The sequence below is a fragment of the Dendropsophus ebraccatus genome, chromosome 9, assembly GCF_027789765.1.
Source record: "Dendropsophus ebraccatus isolate aDenEbr1 chromosome 9, aDenEbr1.pat, whole genome shotgun sequence".
NCBI classification, from domain to species: Eukaryota; Metazoa; Chordata; class Amphibia; order Anura; family Hylidae; genus Dendropsophus; species Dendropsophus ebraccatus.
Genome location: NC_091462.1, coordinates 108,428,592 through 108,451,608, shown reverse-complemented (window position 1 = coordinate 108,451,608; position 23,017 = coordinate 108,428,592). Strand labels below are relative to the sequence as shown.

General features: G+C 41.9%; 1 protein-coding gene and 1 long non-coding RNA gene across 3 annotated transcripts in view; one reads left to right on the top strand and one right to left on the bottom strand.

Moving 5' to 3' along the window:
* LOC138801449 (uncharacterized) overlaps positions 1-18,656 on the top strand; it is a 40,192-nt gene extending 21,536 nt beyond the window's left edge. Inside the window, exons 3-4 of the long non-coding RNA XR_011364620.1 lie at positions 16,367-16,481; positions 18,071-18,656. This is a non-coding gene — a long non-coding RNA (uncharacterized lncRNA). The remainder of the gene's footprint in view (positions 1-16,366; positions 16,482-18,070) is intronic.
* The window catches only part of LOC138801448 (NXPE family member 4-like), a 45,675-nt gene continuing 28,152 nt past the window's right edge, over positions 5,495-23,017 (bottom strand). Inside the window, exons 2-7 of one of the 2 annotated variants that reach the window (XM_069984293.1) lie at positions 22,129-22,267; positions 16,358-16,478; positions 15,178-15,902; positions 12,104-12,165; positions 10,103-10,321; positions 5,495-6,943 (exon numbers count right to left, since the gene is read on the bottom strand). In XM_069984293.1, the coding sequence (XP_069840394.1) occupies positions 6,396-6,943; positions 10,103-10,321; positions 12,104-12,165; positions 15,178-15,902; positions 16,358-16,462 (1,659 nt within the window). In that variant the 5' untranslated portion in view covers positions 16,463-16,478; positions 22,129-22,267 and the 3' untranslated portion in view covers positions 5,495-6,395. The remainder of the gene's footprint in view (positions 6,944-10,102; positions 10,322-12,103; positions 12,166-15,177; positions 15,903-16,357; positions 16,479-22,128; positions 22,268-23,017) is intronic. The other variant, XM_069984292.1, reaches the window with a different exon arrangement.

Sequence of the window (23,017 nt, the reverse complement as noted above, 5' to 3'; positions counted from 1 at the left end):
TCTCCCCCCCCATTATAGATGCCCCCTCCTCCCCCCATTATAGATGCCCCCTCCTCCCCCCATTATAGATGCCCCCTCCTCCCCCCATTATAGATGCCCCCTCCTCCCCCCCATTATAGATGCCCCCTCCTCCCCCCATTATAGATACCCCCTCCCCTTATAGATGACCCCCTCTACCCCCATTATAGATGCCCCCTCCTCCCCCCCATTATAGATGACCCCTCCTCCCCCCCATTATAGATGCCCCCTCCCCCCCATTATAGATGCCCCCTCCCCCCCATTATAGATGCCCCCTCTTCTCCCCCCTTATAGATGACCCCTCCTCCCCCCCATTATGGATGCCCCCTCTTCTCCCCCCCTTATAGATGACCCCCTCCCCTTATAGATGCCCCCTCTCTACCCCCATTATAGATACCCCCTCCCCTTATAGATGCCCCCTCTCCCCCCCATTATAGATGCCCCCTCTTCTCCCCCCTTATAGATACCCCCTCCCCTTATAGATGGCCCCCTCTCCCCCCCTTGAAGATGGCCCCTCTTCTCCCCCCATTATAGATGCCCCCCCCCCCCTTTCCTCTATGCTAAGCAATATTTAAAAAAAACAAACACACAAACTCACCTGACAACCCGCTCCCCCGGCGATCCTCTTGTTCTTCGGACGCTGTCCCCGGCTGATGCGCGGCTGCCGGGGGTGTCCCGTCCTATCCCCGGCAGCGCGGCGCGTCAGTGTACGCCGGGGCTGTGACTTCTGACACAGGAAGCGTCTCTGACGCGCGCTTCCTGTGCCGGAAGTCAGGGCCCCAGGCAGCTCACTGATGCGCCGCGCTGCCGGGGATAGGATGGGACACCCCCGGCAGCCGCGCATCAGCCGCGCATCTTAAAGAGACAGCGCGCTGCCGCCGGGGCCAGTCGCAAATGGCGCCCAGATTAATAAATCTGGGCGCCATTTGCAAAATGTCAGTCGCATTGGCGACCATTTTGGTCGCCATCTGGAGCCCTGCCATGCATGTTCCCCCGCTGTTCCTGCTCCATTTCCATAGTGTTTCCATCACTTTCTGAGGTTTTCAGTTGGACCATAAACCCAGTAGCGGATTATAATAGGTCCGTTTTGGGTGGTAGCCCGGGGCCCTGAGCTCCTGAGGGGCCCATGGCCACCCAAACAGACTTAGGGTACTATTACACCAAGCGATTTTCTGACGACTAATGATAAACGATCCCAAACGACCGCTATGGCAAACTACCTGAAATCATTTGCCCAATTACATGGAACGCTGATCGTTACTTATGATCGTTCTTGCGGTCGTTTTGTCGTCGCTATTGCGTACGTTTCAGCTATGACTTATTATACAGAACGATGTGCGAACGATCAAACGATAAAAATAGGTCCGAATTCTATCCAACGACCAACGATTTCTTGTCGGTCGTTTAATTGTTGTCTTCTATTAGACTAAACGATTATCGTTCAAATCTGAACGATCTTTTGATTTTTCGATAATCGTTCCGTCTAATAGCACCCTTATACTTTCAGTGGTGTATTGTCTCCTGGCTTCAGTTCTGCCATGATTTGCAAATCAGCAATATTGTATAATCAGAGCAAAACTGCAGCCAGGAAACAATTCAGTAACGTTAGAGAACATACTGAAGGACCTTAACATGTGACTATGATGTCACCACAGGTCCTGTACAGTCCGCACTATGGAGTACTAGACTAAATCTAGTGCTGCCATAGTTACAGTGGGTTGGGGGGCCCAAGCTTTAACAACAGCCCGGGGCCTATAGTAAAGTTTATCCGCCCCTGCATAAACCTTCCTCCCCACTGCTGAGTAGGGGGTCCTGAAGAAATGCTTTAATCTCCCATCGACTTTAATGGGGTTTGTTCCTCAGGTTGTGTGGTATTTCAGCTCCATTCACATCAATGAACCTGTAATGCCACACACAAACTGAGGGCAATAGTGGCACTGTTTTGTTTGGGGAAAAACAACAACTGTGTTTTTATGGACCTTGGGTAATCCCTTTAAGTCAATATATGGTGTTATTATTCATTTACTATGTGGTGGTATTGATCTGTCAATACATGGTGGTATTATTAACTTACTATCTGGTGGTATTATTCATTCAATATATGGTGATATTATTTAGTCACTATGAGGTGGTATTATTAAGGCACTATATGGTGGTATTATTCATTCAATATATGGTGATATTATTTAGTCACTATGAGGTGGTATTATTAAGGCACTATATGGTGTTATTATTCATTCAATATATGGTGATATTATTTGTCACTATGAGGTGGTATTATTAAGGCACTATATGGTGGCATTATTCATTCAATATATGGTGATATTATTTAGTCACTATGAGGTGGTATTATTAAGGCACTATATGGTGGTATTATTCATTCAATATATGGAGATATTATGTGGTCACTATAAGGTGGTATTATTAAGGCACTATATGGTGGTATTATTCATTCAATATATGGTGATATTATTTAGTCACTATGAGGTGGTATTATTAAGGCACTATATGGTGGTATTATTCATTCAATATATGGTGATATTATTTAGTCACTATGAGGTGGTATTATTAAGGCACTATATGGTGGCATTATTCATTCAATATATGGTGATATTATGTGGTCACTATAAAGTGGTATTAGTCATTATAAGGCGGTATTATTGTTTTGTTAGTTATATAAGAAAAAAGGCATGTGCATAGAGGGATATGCTGTTTAGATGTCCTGACATGCATTTAGTAGGACATAGTACAGCCTTAGATACACCATCTCTGCAGATAGTATCACACCTAATAAGCTTACATACATACATACATACATACTGTTCATTATTTTTCTGTTTGAAGTGGCTGCGGAACCCCTCCCTATCCTCCAGCTAATAATGACCGTCATATCAAAGGCCCCATCGCCACCAATAGTATCACTTCACCTACATGATACAACAAGCTTACACTGATCCACAGCGATTTCCTGAATTTTCTGTCTCTCATCTCATTGAAAATCTACACTCTATGGGGGAGATTTATCAAGCATGGTGTAACGTGAAACTGGCTCAGTTGCCCCCGGCAACCAATCAGATTCCACCTTTCATTTTCCAAAGAGTCTGTGAGGCATGAAAGGTGGAATCTGATTGGTTGCTAGGGGCAACTGAGCCAGTTCTTAAGTATAATATAATCTTTCCGGCCGCAGAGCTCTGATGCGGGCGCATCAGAGCTTCCCATAACACACAGTGAAGCGAGCGGCCGGAGCCGCTCGCTTCATTGTGTGAACTGACAGGGTTTCCTATGGCTGCAATTCATTGAATTGCGGCCGCAGAAAACTGACATGTCAGTTATTTGCGGCGCCGCAAGGATCCCGGCCGGAGCGTATACGATGTGTATACTCTCCGTCCGGGATCCCATTGAAAATAAGGCATTGTTCCACCCCGCAAAAAGTACGGCCTTTGTTGCGTAGTGTGAACATAGCCTAATACTATGTACAGCAGAATACTAGACGCTCACTTCTCTTTACCCTCTATCCTGAGGTTTCTAAGGACACTAATAAGTGTCTGTCCTATAATCTAGGAGATGGAAGTACTGCCTGTTGTTCTCTGTTATCAGCCATCGCTGGCTGATGATTTATTATAGGATAAGGAAACATAATTATTGATCACTATTATCAGTCATTTTATGACTGGAGACGTGTGAGTGTAGGACAGCGGAATATAATGTATTATTCCCTAGGAAGGAAAGAAAGCGGTTAATGGCAGGACACCAAAACCCAAGTTATGGTTCTCTGTTATCAGCCATCTCTCCTGGGAGAGGCTACTATGGGAGGGGTGAGTGTAACCTGTCGTTTTCATTATCAGTCATGTCAATCTAGGGAGAGGTTTACTATGGGAGAATACAATGCAGCCTGCTCCTCCCAGTTATCAGCTGCTTTCTGCTGACTGTAAAGTCACACGTCACACAGCTGTCAGTCAAACACACGTTTCCCGTATCAAACACGCATAGAACTAAGGGTCGTATTAGACGGCCCGATGCTTCCTGTAAGCGTGCGATAATCTGCTAGATTGGCGTTCGCTTACCAAGCCTATTACACGGCTCGATAATCGTTTAGCAAGGGCTGCACAGATATGTCCATATAGCCCTTACCCTAAACTAAATACACTACCTGTCCACAGTCACGGCGTTCCTCTGCCCTCTGCTCCCTACCAGCAGCCGCCACTGTAGTTACAGAGCGGTCTCTGAGCTGTCAGACATTTTTTTGCGCCATGATCTGTTCTTTCTATCGGTACCTTGCTTGTGTATATGCGACTTTTTGATTACTTTCTATTACAATTTTTCTGGATTTGATGCAACATTAGGCGATGTTCACACTGCGTGAACTTACGGTCGTATTTACGACCGCAAAAATACGTGAGTTTGAGGTTCACTGATATGAATGTAATGCAATGGAACTACAGCCGGGAAGTGCACACTACGTACGAACTTATGGTCGGATTTTATACGGCCCCGTGAAAAATGAACAAGACCATTATTTGCGGCCGGAAATGCTGCACCTACGGCCGTGAGTTTCAATGCGGACGCGAACGTACATCTGATATCTTCCAAAGTAAACTTGATTTTGATATAAAATATATTCTGAGTGGTTTCTCGGGCTGGGCGCTATATTTAAAGTAAACGACCTGTGTCAGGCCACTTGAAATCATGCTAGGAAGCCACATTAAACAACGGCCGTATGTTCGAACGAAAATCCACGGCCGTGAAAAATTACGACCGTAAGTTTACGCAGTGTGAACATAGCCAAAATGCGCAAAATTGCAAATTTTTTGTTTGCGCTTACGCCGTTTACCGTGCAAGTTCAGGAATGTGATAAATTGAATACTGTAATAATAGGCGCTACCAAATATGTTTATTTATTTATTAAATGGGAAAAGGGGAGTGATTCAGACTTTTATTAAGGGAGGTGACTTCTAATATAACTACACTGATCCCTCATAGGGATCAGTATAGTATACATTATAGAGCACTGATCGATTAGATCAGCGCCCGCTAAAAGCTGTGGTCCCGGGCTGCACATAGCAGTCGGGATTGCAGTGATTCAGAGTGGGGGCATGCGACCCCCTCTGAACGCCCCTAGTGGCACCATGACGTATCAGATACATAATGGGTCATTAAGGGGTTAAACATCGCCGGCCTATTCTTAAGAGAAATGGGGGTCCCATATGGATTAACAGAATGAAGGGTGTAAACATTAATGTTGTCTCATCTAGTGCTTTCCTATGGACAGGAGCACTTTCATTACAGACTATGAAACTTTGATATCTTTAACAATTCTTTAAATATCCCAGCCCTTGGTCATTAACGTCACTTGTTATGTATACGTCAGATGTTCATGCATATATATGACAGAAGTAAGGCTCAAACTGTGTACAGAGGTTATAAAAAAAAAATTCTGATATTATATAAATAAAGTTTATTGAAACAATCAAGGGATTTGCTCTTAGGCTTCTAATCATGTAATGGCACGAATAATAATAAAACACGATAAGTGGATAATAAAAGTAGAACATGGTCATTCCTTCTACCAACATTGGATTGGGGCCATTTTGTTTTAAAGGGACTCCACACCTTAAGTTGTTCATCAAATAGTGAAAATAGGTCAAAGCGCCAATAAAATAGGTCAAAGCACCAAAGCTATATTGATATTAAAAGGTCAAACTATCTCCAGGCAGACGTATATTGTATCTTATAACAATGTAAACTGGTTCTATAGAGCCAAAAATAGGCTTTATGAGAGAATTGAGTATATTAGCTTAAAGAGGTAATTCAGGTTAAAAAGAAAACTGCATCACCCATGTCTCTTTACACTTCTAAGCCTGGAAAACCCCTTTAAGCTGTCACATAATTTCACTTGCAGCTGTGAAGTAATATAGGCCAGACCATTGATATGATGGGGCACATGACATAGGGCAGAATGGTGCAGATGGAAACAAAATGGTGCTCCTTCATAGGTGGGTTCCTTGCTTTCCTGGACTTTTAGGCTATGTTCACACTACGTAAAAGTTGACATCGGCAACAATGGCCGTACTTTGTACGGGTGAACGATGCCTATTGTTCTATGGGATCCCGGCCGGAGCGTATACACATCGTATACCCTCCTGCCGGGATCCTGAACGGGGCCGCAAATAACTGTCATGTCAGTTTACACTGTAAAGCGAGCGGCTCCGGCTCAATGGGTGCTATGGGAGGTTCTGATGAGAGCGCGCTGATGCGCCCGCATCTGATCCCTGTGGCTAAAAGATCCATGCAGAGACCGGCCGTTCCGTGAACATAGCCTAAAGCTGGACACATGGATAATTGGAAAGGAGGAATGGATTCCCCCTTTTTTTGTTTTATTATGAACAAGCAAAACTAAAAGACAGACTCAGGATGCTTTCAAAAGTGTAGCCTGGAGGATGGACGACCACAGTGGCCGATGCCACCGTCATGTCCCACGTGTCTACAAACCCAACATTGATCCCTTGGAAAACCTCTCTTAAGACCAGAAACTGGGTGTAGCCATGTAAGTCTCCTTGCATCTCCACTGGGGAAAAGGTTTCTCTGGTGTTCTCCGACTTGATGATCACCTTGGTGTCTGGACTTCGTATGAACAGCCGCTCCACCGCTCGGCGGATATTGAAAGCCCGTTTAATGAAAATCTTTATAGGAAAATGTCTGAAGTGTTGTCCCATTGTAATCATAATAATGGTGTCCTTTCCTCCGACGAACCCGTCAATCTGGCGGCTGGTGTACATGTCCTCCTTGAAGTAGTAGAACGGGGGATGTTCTAAGGGGAATCCATGCCTCTTATAGGAGATGTACATGTCTTTCTCCATATTTATGGCTTCCAGTGCTTTATGCCACTTATCCCATCCTGATCCGTGGAACCGGAAATACTTAGCTACTGTTGGGAAAAGACAAAAAAATTGATTAAAGATTCAGTCAAGGGTATAATTGAAGCTGTACTCTGGTGAAATTTTTACTTCCAGTCCTTATCAGCTGCTGTATGTCCTACAGGAAGTGGTATAGGTTTTTCCAGTCTGACACAGTGCTCTCTGCTGCCACCTCTGTCCATGTCAGGAACTGTCCAGAGCAGGAGAGGTTCTCTATGGGGATTTACTACTGTCAGACTGGAGAGAATATACCACTTCTGTAGGACATACAGCAGATAGCTACTGGAAGACTGGAGATTTTTAAATAGAAGTAAACTACAACTCAATGTAACTTTTTGAAAACAGTTGATTTGAAAGAATTTTTGTTCTGTACTAGAGATGAGCGAACCTGGAGCATGCTGGAGTCCATCCAACCCCGAACTTTCGGCATTTGATTAGCGGTGGCTGCTGAAGTTGGATAAAGCCCTAAGGCTATGTGGAAAACATGGATATAGTCATTGGCTGTATCCATGTTTTCCAGACAACCTTAGAGCTTTATCCAACTTCAGCAGCCCCCGCTAATCAGATGCCGAAAGTTCGGGTTCGGATGGGCACCAGCATGCTCCAGGTTCGCTCATCTCTATTGTATCCGTTTAATGGGTATAGACTGTGTTAATAAAAAATGAGGAACTCTTCTCACTGGTCCCTATGTGATCAGATGATCACCAGGTTATACTGATCTTCATTTCCTGATCCTGTCTTGACAAACAGGAAATGTCCACTGATTGGCTAAGTGTCCATCTCCTTCTATTTCTTGTGTGTTGAGATGGAGCTAGGGAAGATCAGCAGGAGCTGGTAAGAATTAGATCAGTAGTGGCAGGGGATCAGTGAGATCGTCTACACCTTATATATATATTTTTTTAAATAATACCCCTAGACACCCCCTTTAAGGTAACCTGAAAAAAGATTATTGACTTGGGATACTCTATAATAAAACTGTGGTTGCAAGGCCCTGTGTCCCTGGCAGACATTTTACCAGACATGTAATTCCTTATTTGAATCTACAATTATAATCATATTTTTTTCCCAAATAAATTTAGGCGTAGTTCACAAAGGTTCCATTTTCTTGGGTGGGGGAGGAGGACCACAAATCTCATAAAAAATTGCATAAAGAGGGTTTCTATTAGGGCATGTTCACACTACGGAATCCATGCGGATAACATGCAAATGCTTTGGGCTGGCGACGGAATCTGCCCGAAGAGAAAGAAGTCTATGAGAGTCAAGTGGCATCGCGTGGGGGCAAGCTGCACAATCCGCAGGATGTTATCCACGATTCTGTAGTGTGAACGCTCCCCACGGTTAGGGACACTCCCCAGCAAACCAGATGACTTAAAGGGGTTGTCCAGTGGCCGGTCTTTTATATATATTGCTGCTGGTGCATACAAAACAATAAACATGTAGTGTCCCACTACTTGTTTTTCTTTCTTTTCTTACACCTAGGTAAAAGTGTCTCACACTAGGAGGCCGCTGTTCCTTACTCCAACCACCAGATGTCACACTCCTTCACAGCACAGCTGCCGCCACCCAGGTTCAGCTACACACACTTCTCCCTCTATTATAATAACTTCCCGTTAGTTAGTTAGTGGCTGGCCCGGGATGACGTGCTACACCTGTCCTCCGAGTCTTGTTCCAGGCAGAGAGGAGAGCAGACCTGTTTCCACCAGCTTGTTACTCAACCACTCTGGGTCATTAGACCAGACCAGCAGGGAAGCCGGAGACAAGGGAGTCTCACCCCTCGCCTACACCGTGGATCTTACTTGTAACACAGGACAGTCGACCACCTTAGGGAAGGATTATTCTGTAATGTAATGTAAGCACATGTCCTATAAGTCCCTTTATTGTAGGACTCTAAAGAGGTAGGGCTTATGAAGATTTGCATAGAGGGATCCACAGCAGATTTCGTATTGTATTGCCCCCCAAAAGTTATACAAATCACCAATATACACTTATTACAGGAAATGCTTATAAAGTGCTTTTTCCTTGTACTTACTACTACATCAAGGCTTCACTTCCTGGATAACATGGAGATGTCACTTCCTGGATAAAATGGTGACGTCACTTCCTGGATAAAATGGTGATGTCACTTCCTGGATAACATGGTGATGTCACTTCCTGGATAAAAAAAAATGGTGATGTCACTTCCTGGATAACATGGTGATGTCACTTCCTGGATAAAATGGTGATGTCACTTCCTGGATAACATGGTGATGTCACTTCCTAGATAAAATTGTGATGTCATTGCTTGGATAACATGGTGACGTCACTTCTTGGATAACATGATGATGTCACGACCTGACTCCCAGAGCTGAGCAGGGGGAGCATGATGGCAGGGGGACACTGAGGGACACAGGTAAACAAATGATGCCAAAAACGGCAAAAGATGACCTGGAGATTGCGCTCACCACGAGAGAATATTATGGAAACCGATGTTCACACAAAACAGTCCACTGAATAAATTGTGTTTTGTGTGAACATTGGTTTCCATAATATTCTCTGGTGGTGAGCGAATCTCCAGGTCATCTTTTGCTGTTTTTGGCACATTTTGTTTACTTGAATCTAAGACTGCTGAAGACTGAAGACTGCTGCTTCCCCGATCCCTGAGAGGTGTGTTGGACACACCATTACATGCGCTGGTGGGTGTTGTGGCTCTGCTTCCACAACCCCAAAAGGTGAGCGGTGATTTTAAATCTATATTTGATCACTATTCTGATCCAGAGGTGCTACTCTATGAGGCGCTCTGCCTTTGTTTTTGTCTTTTGTTTGTACTGAGGGACACAGGGCACTGGAGGGACACTTAGCATCTCATCATCCTCTCCAGCAGCCCGCACAGCTCTGGGAGTCGGGTCGTGACATCATCATTTTATCCAGGAAGTGACATCACCATGTTATCCAGGAAGTGACATCACCATGTTATCCAGGAAGTGACATCACCATGTTATCCAGGAAGTGAAGCCTTGATGCAGTAGTAAGTGCTGGGAAAAAGCACTTCATAAGCACTTCCTGTAATAAGTGTATATTGGTGATTTGTATAAGTTTTTTTGGGGGAAATACAATACTTTTAATAAAAAATTTTTGCTGCACTGGAAAGCTCCAGCCCACGGTTGGAGAACGTGAATGTGTAGACGTCTTACTCTTAACTCCCTCGGTGAAGTGCATTATAAATTGACGTAACGTGGAGTCTCCGATAAGGAACAGCTTCTTCCCCTCCAGACATTTGGTAAAGTCATCAGCAGTTTTATATAAAGTCATGTTACAGTAGACGGGCCTCCAGACATTGTTATAGAAGTATCCGCTCGGGAGAGGAGAGTTCATCCCGGTCACACACTTGGGCTTCGGGGCTTTTGGTTGATCTGAGTAAAAAAGAGCAAGAACATAACATTTCACCAGCACCATTACCTGGGGCAGGTGAGTCATTTTTTTTCTGTGACTTTATTTTTTTTAAATTTTTATAAATTTTAAACATTTAGAAATCGATGATGCCGGGACACTCAGTGATGAGTTTTAGTTGGTGGAGGCAATCCAGAAGTTACATTTTCCATACAGCAGCACCATAGGGGAACAAGAGTATTGAAGTTTAAAAAAAAATTCTTTCTTTCAAATCAACTGGTGCCAGAAAGTGCCAGAGATTTGTAATTTACTACTATTTTTTCTATTCTGACACAGTGCTCTCTACTGCCACCTCTGTCCATGTCAGGAACTGTCCGGAGCAGTAGCAAATCCCCATAGAAAACCTCTCCTGCTCTCTAGACTGGAAAAAAATACCACTTCCTGCTAGACATACAGCATGTTGTATGTATGTATGTATGTTTTCCCAGGCACTCCCCCTCCCATCTCTCCCCTCCATAGACTTGTATTGCCTGCAATCTGATCCCTAAGCTGCTACATGTCATAGTCAGTAAACAAAAGTAGTTGCTAATCTGTTTTTTTTTTTTAGAGCAGATGACAGTTTAGTGTGTTTGTGTGTGGGGGGGGGGGATATGCCTGATAACAGAGGGGGCATTTTTGTCTGATAAGATATATTCCCTTGTAACATTCATCAAATTTTGTCGAAACTACCTGTTGATAACATTCTGTCTCTATAGGGGACAAAAAGTGGCCATGATCACTGATTGGCTGTACGATTAGTATTATTACCTACGTTACATACATGCCATAAAAACATCACACTGAGGTGAATTTTCTTAGTCTTTCCTGACTCTTGTGCCGTTCAGTAGGGAGAGTGAAAGGAGCAGGGACAGCATCTGAATATAGTTAGGCAGCAATATTCACAGTGGTAGTTAGTCAGTGTAGGGTGGGAGAGCTGACCAAGTAGTGCTTAGAACCTTGTGAAATTGTCAGTGTAGGGAGGGAGAGCTGACCGAGTAGTGCTTAGCACCTTGTGAAATTGTCAGTGTAGGGAAGCTGACAGAATCCAGTGTTTTAGCACTATAAGGCTAAGGCCTATGGCAGCATTCACATGTCTGTATCTTTTCCAGGGTGAAAATCTGGATCCTCTATTTTTCATCCGCAATCCGCAAAAAATCATCCGTTTTACATCCGTATTGTGTTCCGTTTTTTAATCCGTTTTTTTTTTTTTTTTGGAAAACGTAAAAAAAAGGTGTAGTAAAGAAAAAAAGGGGATGGCAAAAATGATGTCATTAGTTGTCCCAACCGCCCAAAAAAGGTCACATGGTCATCTGGGGGCCATTTTACAGTCATTTCTATCAGGCAGGATATTTCTGGCAGCAGAAGATTGGTGATATCACAAAAACGGATCTGTGATACGGATGGTTTTGCGGATTGAAATGTAATTTCCGCAAATTTTGCACTCTCCATAGACTTCTATGGGGGTGACCGTTCCATAATCACGATCATTACAATATGTCCTAATTTTTTTCATCACATCACGGTTTCATCCAAACCAAACATCGGGACGTTCGCTCATCACTACTCCTAAGGCCTCACATTACGCATCATCATTTGTTTGGATGCCTGGAGGTCTAAAACGGTTTAAATCTTCATGTTACAGTACATGCTGTGTGAATAAGGCCAAAGTAATAGAGGACTGCGACACACGCTGAAAGTGACATACGTTGTCCTATTGGGAATAGTTTGTTACTACCCATACTGCATCTGGCATCACAAAAACTTACCTCCGCAATTGCCAACACTAACAAAATCAAATGTTGGGGGGATTTCAACAGCAATATTTTGCCTAAAAAGAAAAAAAAAGTTATACATATTCATACAATCAGTGCATGTATGAGCTGCTATTGGTTTTTTCATGGCCTGTATAAATACCCAGGACTGCCCTTCTGGGGAATATCCAAAGCAATATAGGACCTGAACATAAACTAGTCCCATTGTTTACCTGCATGGTGACGGTTTCCATTTTCTAAGAAACATACAGATTGTTGTTTTTTACTATAATTGGTTAAAAATCGTAGCTTAAAGGGTAAAAATGTTTTCTTTCAAATCAACTGGTGTCAGAAAGTTACACAGATTTGTAATTCTTTTCTATTTTAAAATCTCCAGTCTTCCACTACTTCTCAGCTGCTCTCTGCACAGTGCTCTCCACTGCCACCAGAAAAGGTTTTCTATGGGGATTTGCTACTGCTCTGGATAGTTCCTGTCATGGACAGAGGTGGCAGCAGAGAGCACTGTGTCAGACTGGAAAGAATACACTACTTCCTGCAGGACATACAGCAGCTAATAGGTACTGAATGACTGGAGATTTTTAAATAGTAGTAAATTCAGAATCTTCCTGACACGGAGCGGCGACCCAGCGCTGGACATACATGGGGACAGGTGACTAGTGATGGTTATTATGTTCCACCCCACCTGCTTTTTCAAAAACACATTTCATAGACGTACTTCTCCTTTAATAGAAATACAATACTTCACGTGTAAGTAACTTACCTGCCGCGGATCCAGCGGCGTCCTCCTCGGCCTCAGCCCCGTCTGACGGCACTAGGACACAGCACCGCATCAGCCGTGTCACGGCCGGCTACCGCCCAGCGCTCACAGCTGAGTGCAGTCACACTCAGGCTGAAGGGCAGATTGCTCTGCCATTCAGCCTGCAGTGTCTCAGCTGTACAAGGTTCGGATTCAGGAGGCCGGACCAATGAGAGGATGGTCTGGGCTCCTGATCCGGTATAAAGTACAGCCAGCATCAGATTCATTTGCTGGCTATTTAGAGTGTTCTAGTCCCAGCTCCCCTGATTCCTATCCTATCTACCCTGTCTGATCTTATCTGCTGCTGTTACGTTGTTTCCTGACCTTCTGCCTGTTACCGACTTCCCGCTTGCCTTCCGATTTTGTACTTCGCTGCCCGTGTGTTGCTGACTTGGCTTGTTTACTGCGCTCTATTGTGTTTGTTCGTCTGTCTTTGTTTTACGTTACACTTACATCAGTATAGGGACCGGCACCGTGGTTGTCCGCGACCGTTTAGGGTCGTTGCGGCAAGCAGGTAGGGTCAGAGGGTGGGTCTAGCCTTAGGGCCCACTGTCTTGCGTCATCTCTGCCTGCCCGAGTCTGAAATTTTAACCATTAGGAATCATAGTATTTAAGGTGAAAGTCCAATATGCCTCCGGATGGTGGACTGTAGAGATCAAGTAGCAAACAACATATTATGTGCAGTACAATGCGTATGGTATTTGCCTTTCAGTGTGTTCAGTGATTCCAAATGGTTTATATTTACATTAGGTACCATGATTAGGTGCAGCATCCATGCCAGAAACATGTTAAGGGATGGAGATCCTGTGATTTACATGCTTTTAATCTCGGAAATAAAGTGAACCAAGAAAATGTGATCCTATGTGCCAAGGCTGGAGTTTCCTCAGGACATCACCCAATACACATGCTGCTCACAGCTGAAAGTTTGTTACACTGCATCCAGTTGAGGAAATTTTTAACTGGACTCCAAAGGGGACATTTAGCAAACTTACAGCCGGGAGATTCGGCCAGGGAAAAGGGAACGGGGCCAAATTTAAGCGGCCCCCCCACCGACACCAGATTAATACGGTAGACAGATGCAACTTTAGCAAACCCTCAGACAACAGTTATTATCTTCATTTGAACACTATGATCTTCTATGATTTATGTGGTTAAAAATTCAATAACATACCCCTTGAGTGGTCTGTTTTTCTGATACACTGCTCCAAATCCCCTGCACAGACCTCAAGTTAAATGATACAATGCTGTCTGCCTGCAGCCACCCCTAGTGGAAGCTTAGGGTTAGGGCTGAGGTTAGTAGTTGTAGGATTTTATCAAAAATAGAGATAGGGAGATCGGTTCTAAGCTAATTAAATTAATTGACAATTTCCAAAAAGTTATAATTTTGTCAATCCAAAACTTTTGGGACTCGTTTCTTCGGTTAAGAAAAGGGTTCCTAACCATACTAATCTAAGATTACGATTACACCGTCTTGGCGTTAAAGTGTATCTACCATGACAAAGAAACGTTTGACACGTCACAGAGACATGTCAAAAGTTTTGATCAGTGGGAGTCGGAGTGTTCACATGTTCCCTCTGGCTCTGTGTTATGTGACCTGGATGACCACATAATGTAAGTCTTTGGGGCCGACCAGGTTGGAAAAGGACACATAGCCGGGAGTGAACATGTGGTGTAGAGTTCTCCCAGCTCCTTCTCCTGATCGGCCAGGGTATGAACACGTAGACCCCCACCAATGAAAACTTTTGACCTGTCTCTGTGACATGTTAAAAGATTTTTCCATGACAGTGCCCATTTCTGGAGGTTTGATACAGTTGGATACAGTCTGAGAATACATCAAAGTATCATATAGGATTTTTTAGGGTTATTGGGCCACTTTTGATTCAGACTAAATTTATTCTTTCCAAATGAACCAATTTGGGATAATGAGATCTCGGAAAGTGACCATCTCTGACTATCATAATCTATGTCCATGCAGAGGGTATTGAACTCACTAAAACTAGCTCTCATTGCTATGAAGGTCTCTTAGCTACACACTATGCAGGAGTTACGAATCCATAATGACCTCAACCTTCACAGATAATGACATGGACCCCACTTCTTAGTGGAGAACGATCTTGACTTTAGACCATTGGTCTCCCACCATGGTGCTATTCGTACAACCAATATAAGGTAGTAGGCTCTGAGTCATTTTACTGCTTTCGAGATTTACATGAACTTAAAAAATGTTTTGGCTTTTTCGAGACCCCTATAGAATAAAGAATAGAAAATGTACCTCTGAAACATTTCTCTCTCCGCCGCAGTGAGATATGATACATCTAGCTCGTAGCCCCTCATGTCTCTTAGATTTTCACATGCGAAGTCTGGAACTTTGTAGCAGTAGTAGGCCTCCTCGTATAGAGCGTCCTTGTACTCGCAGATCTCCTTACCCTCTTCTTCTTCGAGTTCAAACCCACACTTACTCACAGCTTCTTTACCCAATCTTTCAAATTTGCCCTCGAAACCGATAACTCCTAGACTGGAATGCCTGGCCCGCCACAAAGCAGCCACCCCTTCACTGGGGTGGAATAAGAGGATGTTGACTTTGACTTTGCCCTCCCAGTACAAGGGAAAGTGGACATGGTAGGACCCATTGTTGAAGTCCTTCACAATTCCAGACACAGCAGCTCCAAGATCTTCAGAAATGAGTCTTGGTCTTACGAAGTCTCCTCCGTAGGTCTTCCTCTTACCCAAATGGTCGTACATATCAATCCGTACCACAAATTCCTCTCCGACACAATATTTCTTTCGAGAGTCTATAAGGGAAACCTGGCTTTTTTCCCCACTTGTGGTTGCGGAAAAAGTTGTGAATGTCTCGTTGGGGATGAGATTTTCAATTTTGTGATACATTGCATCTATTTTTGCTTGAAGTTCAGTCTTAGGATAGTTAGTCCTTTCCTTCTCTGGTGGTCTGAGACAATTTTGAAGCCTCTGTTTTAAGGATTCCTGCAGTTTATGAGCCTAAAATAACAATATGTTATCTACATGTAGATATTGCAAAAAAAAAACAAAAAAACAACAAGCAATATATATATATATATATATATATATATATATATATATATATATAAATAATAATACTGTAATTGTTTATTTTATTATGTCAGTCTTTATATAAGTTTTCTAGAGCTAATCCATTCCCCCTACGACAATATGATATATTAAATGCACATACAGCTCCACCCTGGTACCCTTAGAGTGAATGTACCATCAAGTTCTAAAAATGGATAGAACGGCTCCCAGTTCCCATGTATGGCGCCGCATTAGAATCAATGGAGCCGCGTCATAGACGGGGTAGATTTCCTCCCACTGTTTGAGGGACAGATCTCTAATTCTTTCCTCATGTCAATGTTGACAAGAAATTAATATGCACAATAATTCCCTTTAAGTGATAAAAACTGAACATTATTTCTCACCTGAAATAGGGTTCGATGCCACGTGAGGCCCAAAACGAATAAAACAGTAATAACTACTGGAAGATACCTCCTACACATGAACCCAGCTTTATACCCAGAAGGCATCCTGTGGGAAAACAGACTGGTAAACAGCGATAAGATACAGCGATAATATAATAATAATTAATATAAAATAAATAACAATTATATATGTACAGCTGGTATAACCTGGGTATCTCCTGTATATAAATATATATGTACAGCTGGTATAACCTGGGTATCTCCTGTATATAATATATATGTACAGCTGGTATAACCTGGGCACCTCCTGTATATAATTATATATATGTACAGCTGGTATAACCTGGGTATCTCCTGTATATAATTATATATATGTACAGCTGGTATAACCTGGGTACCTCCTGTATATAATTATATATATGTACAGCTGGTATAACCTGGGTATCTCCTGTATATAAATATATATGTACAGCTGGTATAACCTGGGGCTCTCCTGTATATAATTATATATGTATAGCTGGTATAACCTGGGTATCTCCTGTATATAATTATATATGTACAGCTGGTATAACCTGGGTATCTCCTGTATATAATATATGTACAGCTGGTATAACCTGGGTATCTCCTGTATAGAATTATATATGTACAGCTGGTATAACCTGGGTATCTCCTGTATATAATTATATGTGTACAGCTGGTATAACCTGGGTATCTCCTGTATAGAATTATATATGTACAGCTGGTATAACCTGGGTATCTCCTCTATATAATAATATATGTACAGCTGGTATAACCTGGGTATCTCCTGTATAGAATTATATGTGTACAGCTGGTATAACCTGGGTATCTCCTGTATAGAATTATATATGTGCAGCTGGTATAACCTGGGTATCTCCTGTATATAATTATATGTGTACAGCTGGTATAACCTGGGTATCTCCTGTATATAATATATGTACAGCTGGTATAACCTGGGTATCTCCTGTATAGAATTATATATGTACAGCTGGTATAACCTGGGTATCTCCTGTATATAATTATATGTGTACAGCTGGTATAACCTGGGTATCTCCTGTATAGAATTATATATGTACAGCTGGTATAACCTGGGTATCTCCTCTATATAATAATATATGTACAGCTGGTATAACCTGGGTATCTCCTGTATAGAATTATATGTGTACAGCTGGTATAACCTGGGTATCTCCTGTATAGAATTATATATGTGCAGCTGGTATAACCTGGGTATCTCCTGTATATAATTATATGTGTACAGCTGGTATACCTTGGGTATCTCCTGTATAGAATTATATATGTACAGCTGGTATAACCTGGGTATATACTGTATATAATTATATATGTGCAGCTGGTATAACCTGGGTATCTCCTGTATATAATATTATATGTACAGCTGGTATAACCTGGGTATCTCCTGTATAGAATTATATGTGTACAGCTGGTATAACCTGGGTATCTCCTGTATAGAATTATATGTGTACAGCTGGTATAACCTGGGTATCTCCTGTATATATGATAATAGGTGAGGAAATAATATAAGGGCAGAGTATATAAAGTGGGGGTGGGGGTGCTTCTGCTGACAATCCTCTATGTTTCTATGATATTAGAGAATAGAATATACCTCAGTCTTGCTGTGATATAGTTACAGATATATGTACATAACTGTGCGACTTCTTCTCCCTTTCTATATGTAAGGTGGGTTCTTGCCCTATATTTATATAGATATTACTGGTCGATATCCCGCTGCTCACAGAAGAGTCAGTAAACGTGGAGATGCTATGAATCCGCCTGACAGCACAGACTCCCGGACTCCACAGCCCCACTGTAATACAGTACTGTGCAAACATTTTCGGCAGGTGTGGCTACCAGGAAAGACAGATTCCCAGAAGATAGAAGCAATAATAGGTTATCAATAAGGAAAGAGCAGAAGAGGAGTCTAAACCCGATCGATTGTCTGTCAGATGTGGCCGCCATTCGCCTTCATCGGTCTGCGCACAGTATATGTGTAGTACATACATGGTAGAAATGGATAGCAATGGATCCAGCCCTCCCTCTTGAGTCCTTTGGCAAACACCCTCCGCACACCCTAGACCTGGATGCCTCCACGTAACAGGGACTCACAGAGCAAAGATACAGTCCAGCTTCGAGGAACGTTATTAGATACCATGTAAGCGTTAATCTTCCTAAGTGTTTCTGACATACATTGCTCCTTTCATCATGGTACTATGTGTCATCAGGACTGCGTTGAAAGCAACAGTTAATACATGATAACTATGCCTAAAGGCCCTATTCCACGGAACGATTATCGTTCATAAACTCGCTCCAACGACCGCTTGTTAGCGATAATCGTTCCGTGGAATAGCTGTAAACGAGCGAACGAGCGAAAATTGTTTTTCAGCATGTCAAAAAAAATTGTTGGTCTTTGAAAGATAATTCGCTAATCGGTTCGTAAAATTTGAAATCTTTCAGTCGTTCGTAAACAGGTTTAAAAAAAAGTAGGTGTGTCGTATGGTCATGATCACCCCGGCGAACGTTTTAAAAGACTGTGTATTTTTTGTGACACCAATTGTACTTTGTAAAGACACGCTTGGTTACCATAAGATATGCTGTGAAACTGGGGGAGAAAAAAAAACATTAGCCTGGTGACATTTGTCCTGCGAGGAAGAAGGGTTGGGTTTATGTTTACGCCGTTTACCCTGTAGTAAAACTGACGTGTGATCTATGTTCCTCAGGTCCGTACGATTACAATGATAGACAACTACTTTTAAAAAATGTGTTTACAATGTGTCGCTATTCTGATCCTTATCACGTTTTTATTTTATGGTCTATGGAGCTTTTTGAGACAAAAAATTTTTGTGCTATAGGCCATGTTATCACAACGTATGTTTTGTATAAATCAATTAATTAATTGAATAGTGGCCGCAGAGAACCAGTAAATTCACACAATGGAGAGTGCGGCTCCGACCGCACGCTCCATTGTGTGCATCTGTGAATTGGGATTCGGGTGCACACTGATTCGCCCCCATTCCAATTCATCAGAAATTAACATCATCCGGCCTGTACTGCAGTATCGACCGGGATGATCTTTAGCAACACCGGCCGTTCTGTGACCCAGCCGGGTCACAGAACAGCCAGTGTTTTACAATATGTGAACATGGACCTAATGTGTACTTTTTATCGGTACCTCATGTACAATATAGTATACAGTATGTGAATTTTTAATTACTTTTTATTAATTTGTTTCGCTTTGGTGGATTTAGTAGTTTGGGTGATTCCACACAATAGCAAATATGTTTATTATTATATTATTATTATTATTATTATTATTATTATTTAAAAATATAGGAAAAGCAGGGGGTTACTCATACTTTTATTATGGGAAGGGAAAGATTTTTTTCCCCACACTTATTTGTAGTTTGTCTATGGGACTTCTATGAGCAATACTATGAGTGTTCATAGAGATCAATGCAGTACATTGGTACTATATTAATCAATCTTATCATCAGGCAGGGCCGTATTTACCACTAGGCACCCGTGGTCCGGTGCCTAGGGCAGCACCTTGCAGGGGGGCAGCACCAGGGAGCAGGGGGACAGAAAAAACTAATTTTTTTGTTTTTATTTTTTTAGATTCCCTCCTCCCGTTCAGACTTGCCAGTAAATCTAGTGTCTTTTCCAGGGGGTGGGGGGTATGGTGCTATTGGTCAGGTCTGGTATCGCCAATAGGTGCGTGAAGATGGGGCGTCTTCAGGTTTAGTGCCTAGGGCAGCAGCAGCTGTTAATACAGCCCTTTCATCAGGGCCCTATTACACGGAAAGATTACCGTGCAAAAAATTGTTAAATCGTTTGAATTTAAACGATAATCGTTCTGTGTAATTGCAGGCAACGATCGAAAAATAGTTCGTATGTCGTTGATCATTGATTTAGATCTGAACCTAAAATTATCGTTAATCGTTCGCTGTAATTCCACATTTGTTCGCTTAAGTTTCGCGTTTTTTTCACTAATCGTTCAGTGTAATAGCACATTGTTCATTGTGTTTCTGGGATCAGAAGGAATAAACGATCATAGCAACGATCATAACTAACGATTATTGTTCTGTGTAATATGGTGAACGATTTCAGGTTAACCATAAACAATCTCGTTTGCGATTGTTTATTGTTAGTCGTTAATCGTTAAAAATCGCTCAGTGTAATAGGACCCTCACTCTATGGCATCAGGACAAGCATACTCCTCAACAGGTTAAGTGCCAGCTGGGGAAAAGGAAAGACTCTGGGCTGGGCAGGAAAAACTTTTATACGAGTTCCAGATAAATGCTAAAGAGCACTAATAAAACTTTTCCTCATACATTGACGAAAACATGGAAACAAGGCTAAGTAGCCTGAGTTTCTCGAAAAGAACAAACACTCAAAGCCTGTTGTCTCAAGTCCTGGATAACAGTTCTTAACATTACAATGTCCATCCTGGGCCTAATCTCCATAAGGTTGCAGCTAATGAACTCTCTCTCTCACGTCCTAGTTGTTCTCCACTCCTCTGTAACACAACTGACTTCCTGTCATTTACATAACTCCGCCCTCTTTCTGGAAACTTCCCTGTAACATCCAACAGCAGAAATAATTTAAGAGTGCCAGTAGGTGGCACTGTGGTCTACCCCATGTTGTGTCCTGTACTATTGTGCAACCCATTCTCTGCCTGGCAGTATCCTAAAACTTAGAAATACAGCACATAACATTACAAAAAACATTATTCTACATAAAATATTACAAGTGCACAGGGACCATCTTAAAGGGGTTATCCAGCGCTACAAAAACATGGCCACTTTCTTTTAGAGACAGCACCGCTCTTGTCTCCAGTTCAGATGCGGTTTGCAATTAAGCTCCATTCACTTCAATGGAACTGAGCAGCAAAGCCCTGCCCAAGCTGGAGACAAGAGTCGTGTTTTTGTAGCGCTGGATAATCCCTTTAAGCCCAGCAGCATAGCCACGCTCCAGGACACTGCATCAATGCTGGATCACACATAACAGTCAGAACTAAACCATCCAGTAATAATAGTAAAAACTAAAAAGTAAAAGAATAAAGTAAAAAATAAGTAAAAAATTCAAATAAAGTTATACAGATGTATAGGAGTATATTTATTCATAGGAGCACTCTGGAGAGTAACAATGTTTATTTATTTTTTTTATACTTAAATAATATATATGTGTATATATATATATATATATATATATATATATATATATATATAGTAAATCAAAAATTCGCAGCACTCAGGTAACTTGTGTATGGGTGCCAGCTGTCCCACCTCGGTCCAACCGGTGGAATAGATAAATAAACTTTCAAAACCACTGGAGTGCTGCAGTCAATTTGAAAGTTTATATCTATATATACAGTATATATATATATATATATATATATATATATATATATACTCTTATACATTGAATGGCAGCAGCAAGGGGCGACACGGGCTTCTGCTGCCACCAACTATTCCCCTAAGACTTATAATTTATATATGTAAGGTAATATAATGCTAGACATACCGCATAATAAGCAACATAAATGGAAAAAAAAAAAGAAAACGCCACAATTGCTGTTTAAATAATAAACAGAATAATCACAAAGCACAATAAATGACAATAATTCCTTCTTTAATCCATTGTCATTCTAATCCCTTGGGTATATGTAAAATAGCTGTAAACTTGCATAGTTATATGATGTTCCTCCTGGCTCCCTCCCCGCCCTCACTCATTCTTCTTACCTGGAGTCCTGTATTGGATCTAGAGTCTGGTCTCTTATCCCCGGTGGAGCTGGGTCGGTTCTTGTCTATACGATGTTGTCAGGTGTCCCGGGCTGCTGGAGACTGTGTGGCTGTTCAGGTGTGCAGTAATAGAGATCACCTAAGTGAGTGTAAAGCAGACTATGAGCAGGAACTGAAGAAGAATAAGGATACACTAAGAAATAAGACACCACCTATATATACAAATAAGGGTCTGTGCTTCACAGGTAAGCAAGACATAAGCATGTTTCTATTCATTCTTGATGGTTTTGCTTTTCTCAGAATGATGGTGTCCATAGAAAATTGTCGGCAGAAGAAGCCCCCAGAAGACTTGAGATTTTTAAATAGAGCACAGCTCAGCATACCTTTATATACAGCCCAGCATACCATTATATATATATATATATATATATATATATATATATATATATATATACAGTTCAGCATCATATTATGTATATTTACAGCCCAGCATACAATTATATGTATACACTACTGTTCAAAAGTTTGGGGTCACATTGAAATGTCCTTATGTTTGAAGGAAAAGCACTGTACTTTTCAATGAAGATAACTTTAAACTAGTCCTAACTTTAAACAAATACATCTATACATTGCTAATGTGGTAAATGACTATTCCAGCTGCAAATGTCTGTTTTTTGGTGCAATATCTACATAGGTGTATAGGGGCCCATTTCCAGCAACTATCACTCCAGTGTTCTAATGGTACAATGTGTTTGCTCATTGGCTCAGAAGGCTAATTGATGATTAGAAAAACCCTTGTGCAATCATGTTCACACATCTGAAAACAGTCTAGCTCGTTACAGAAGCTACAAAACTGACCTTCCTTTGAGCAGATTGTGTTTCTGGAGCA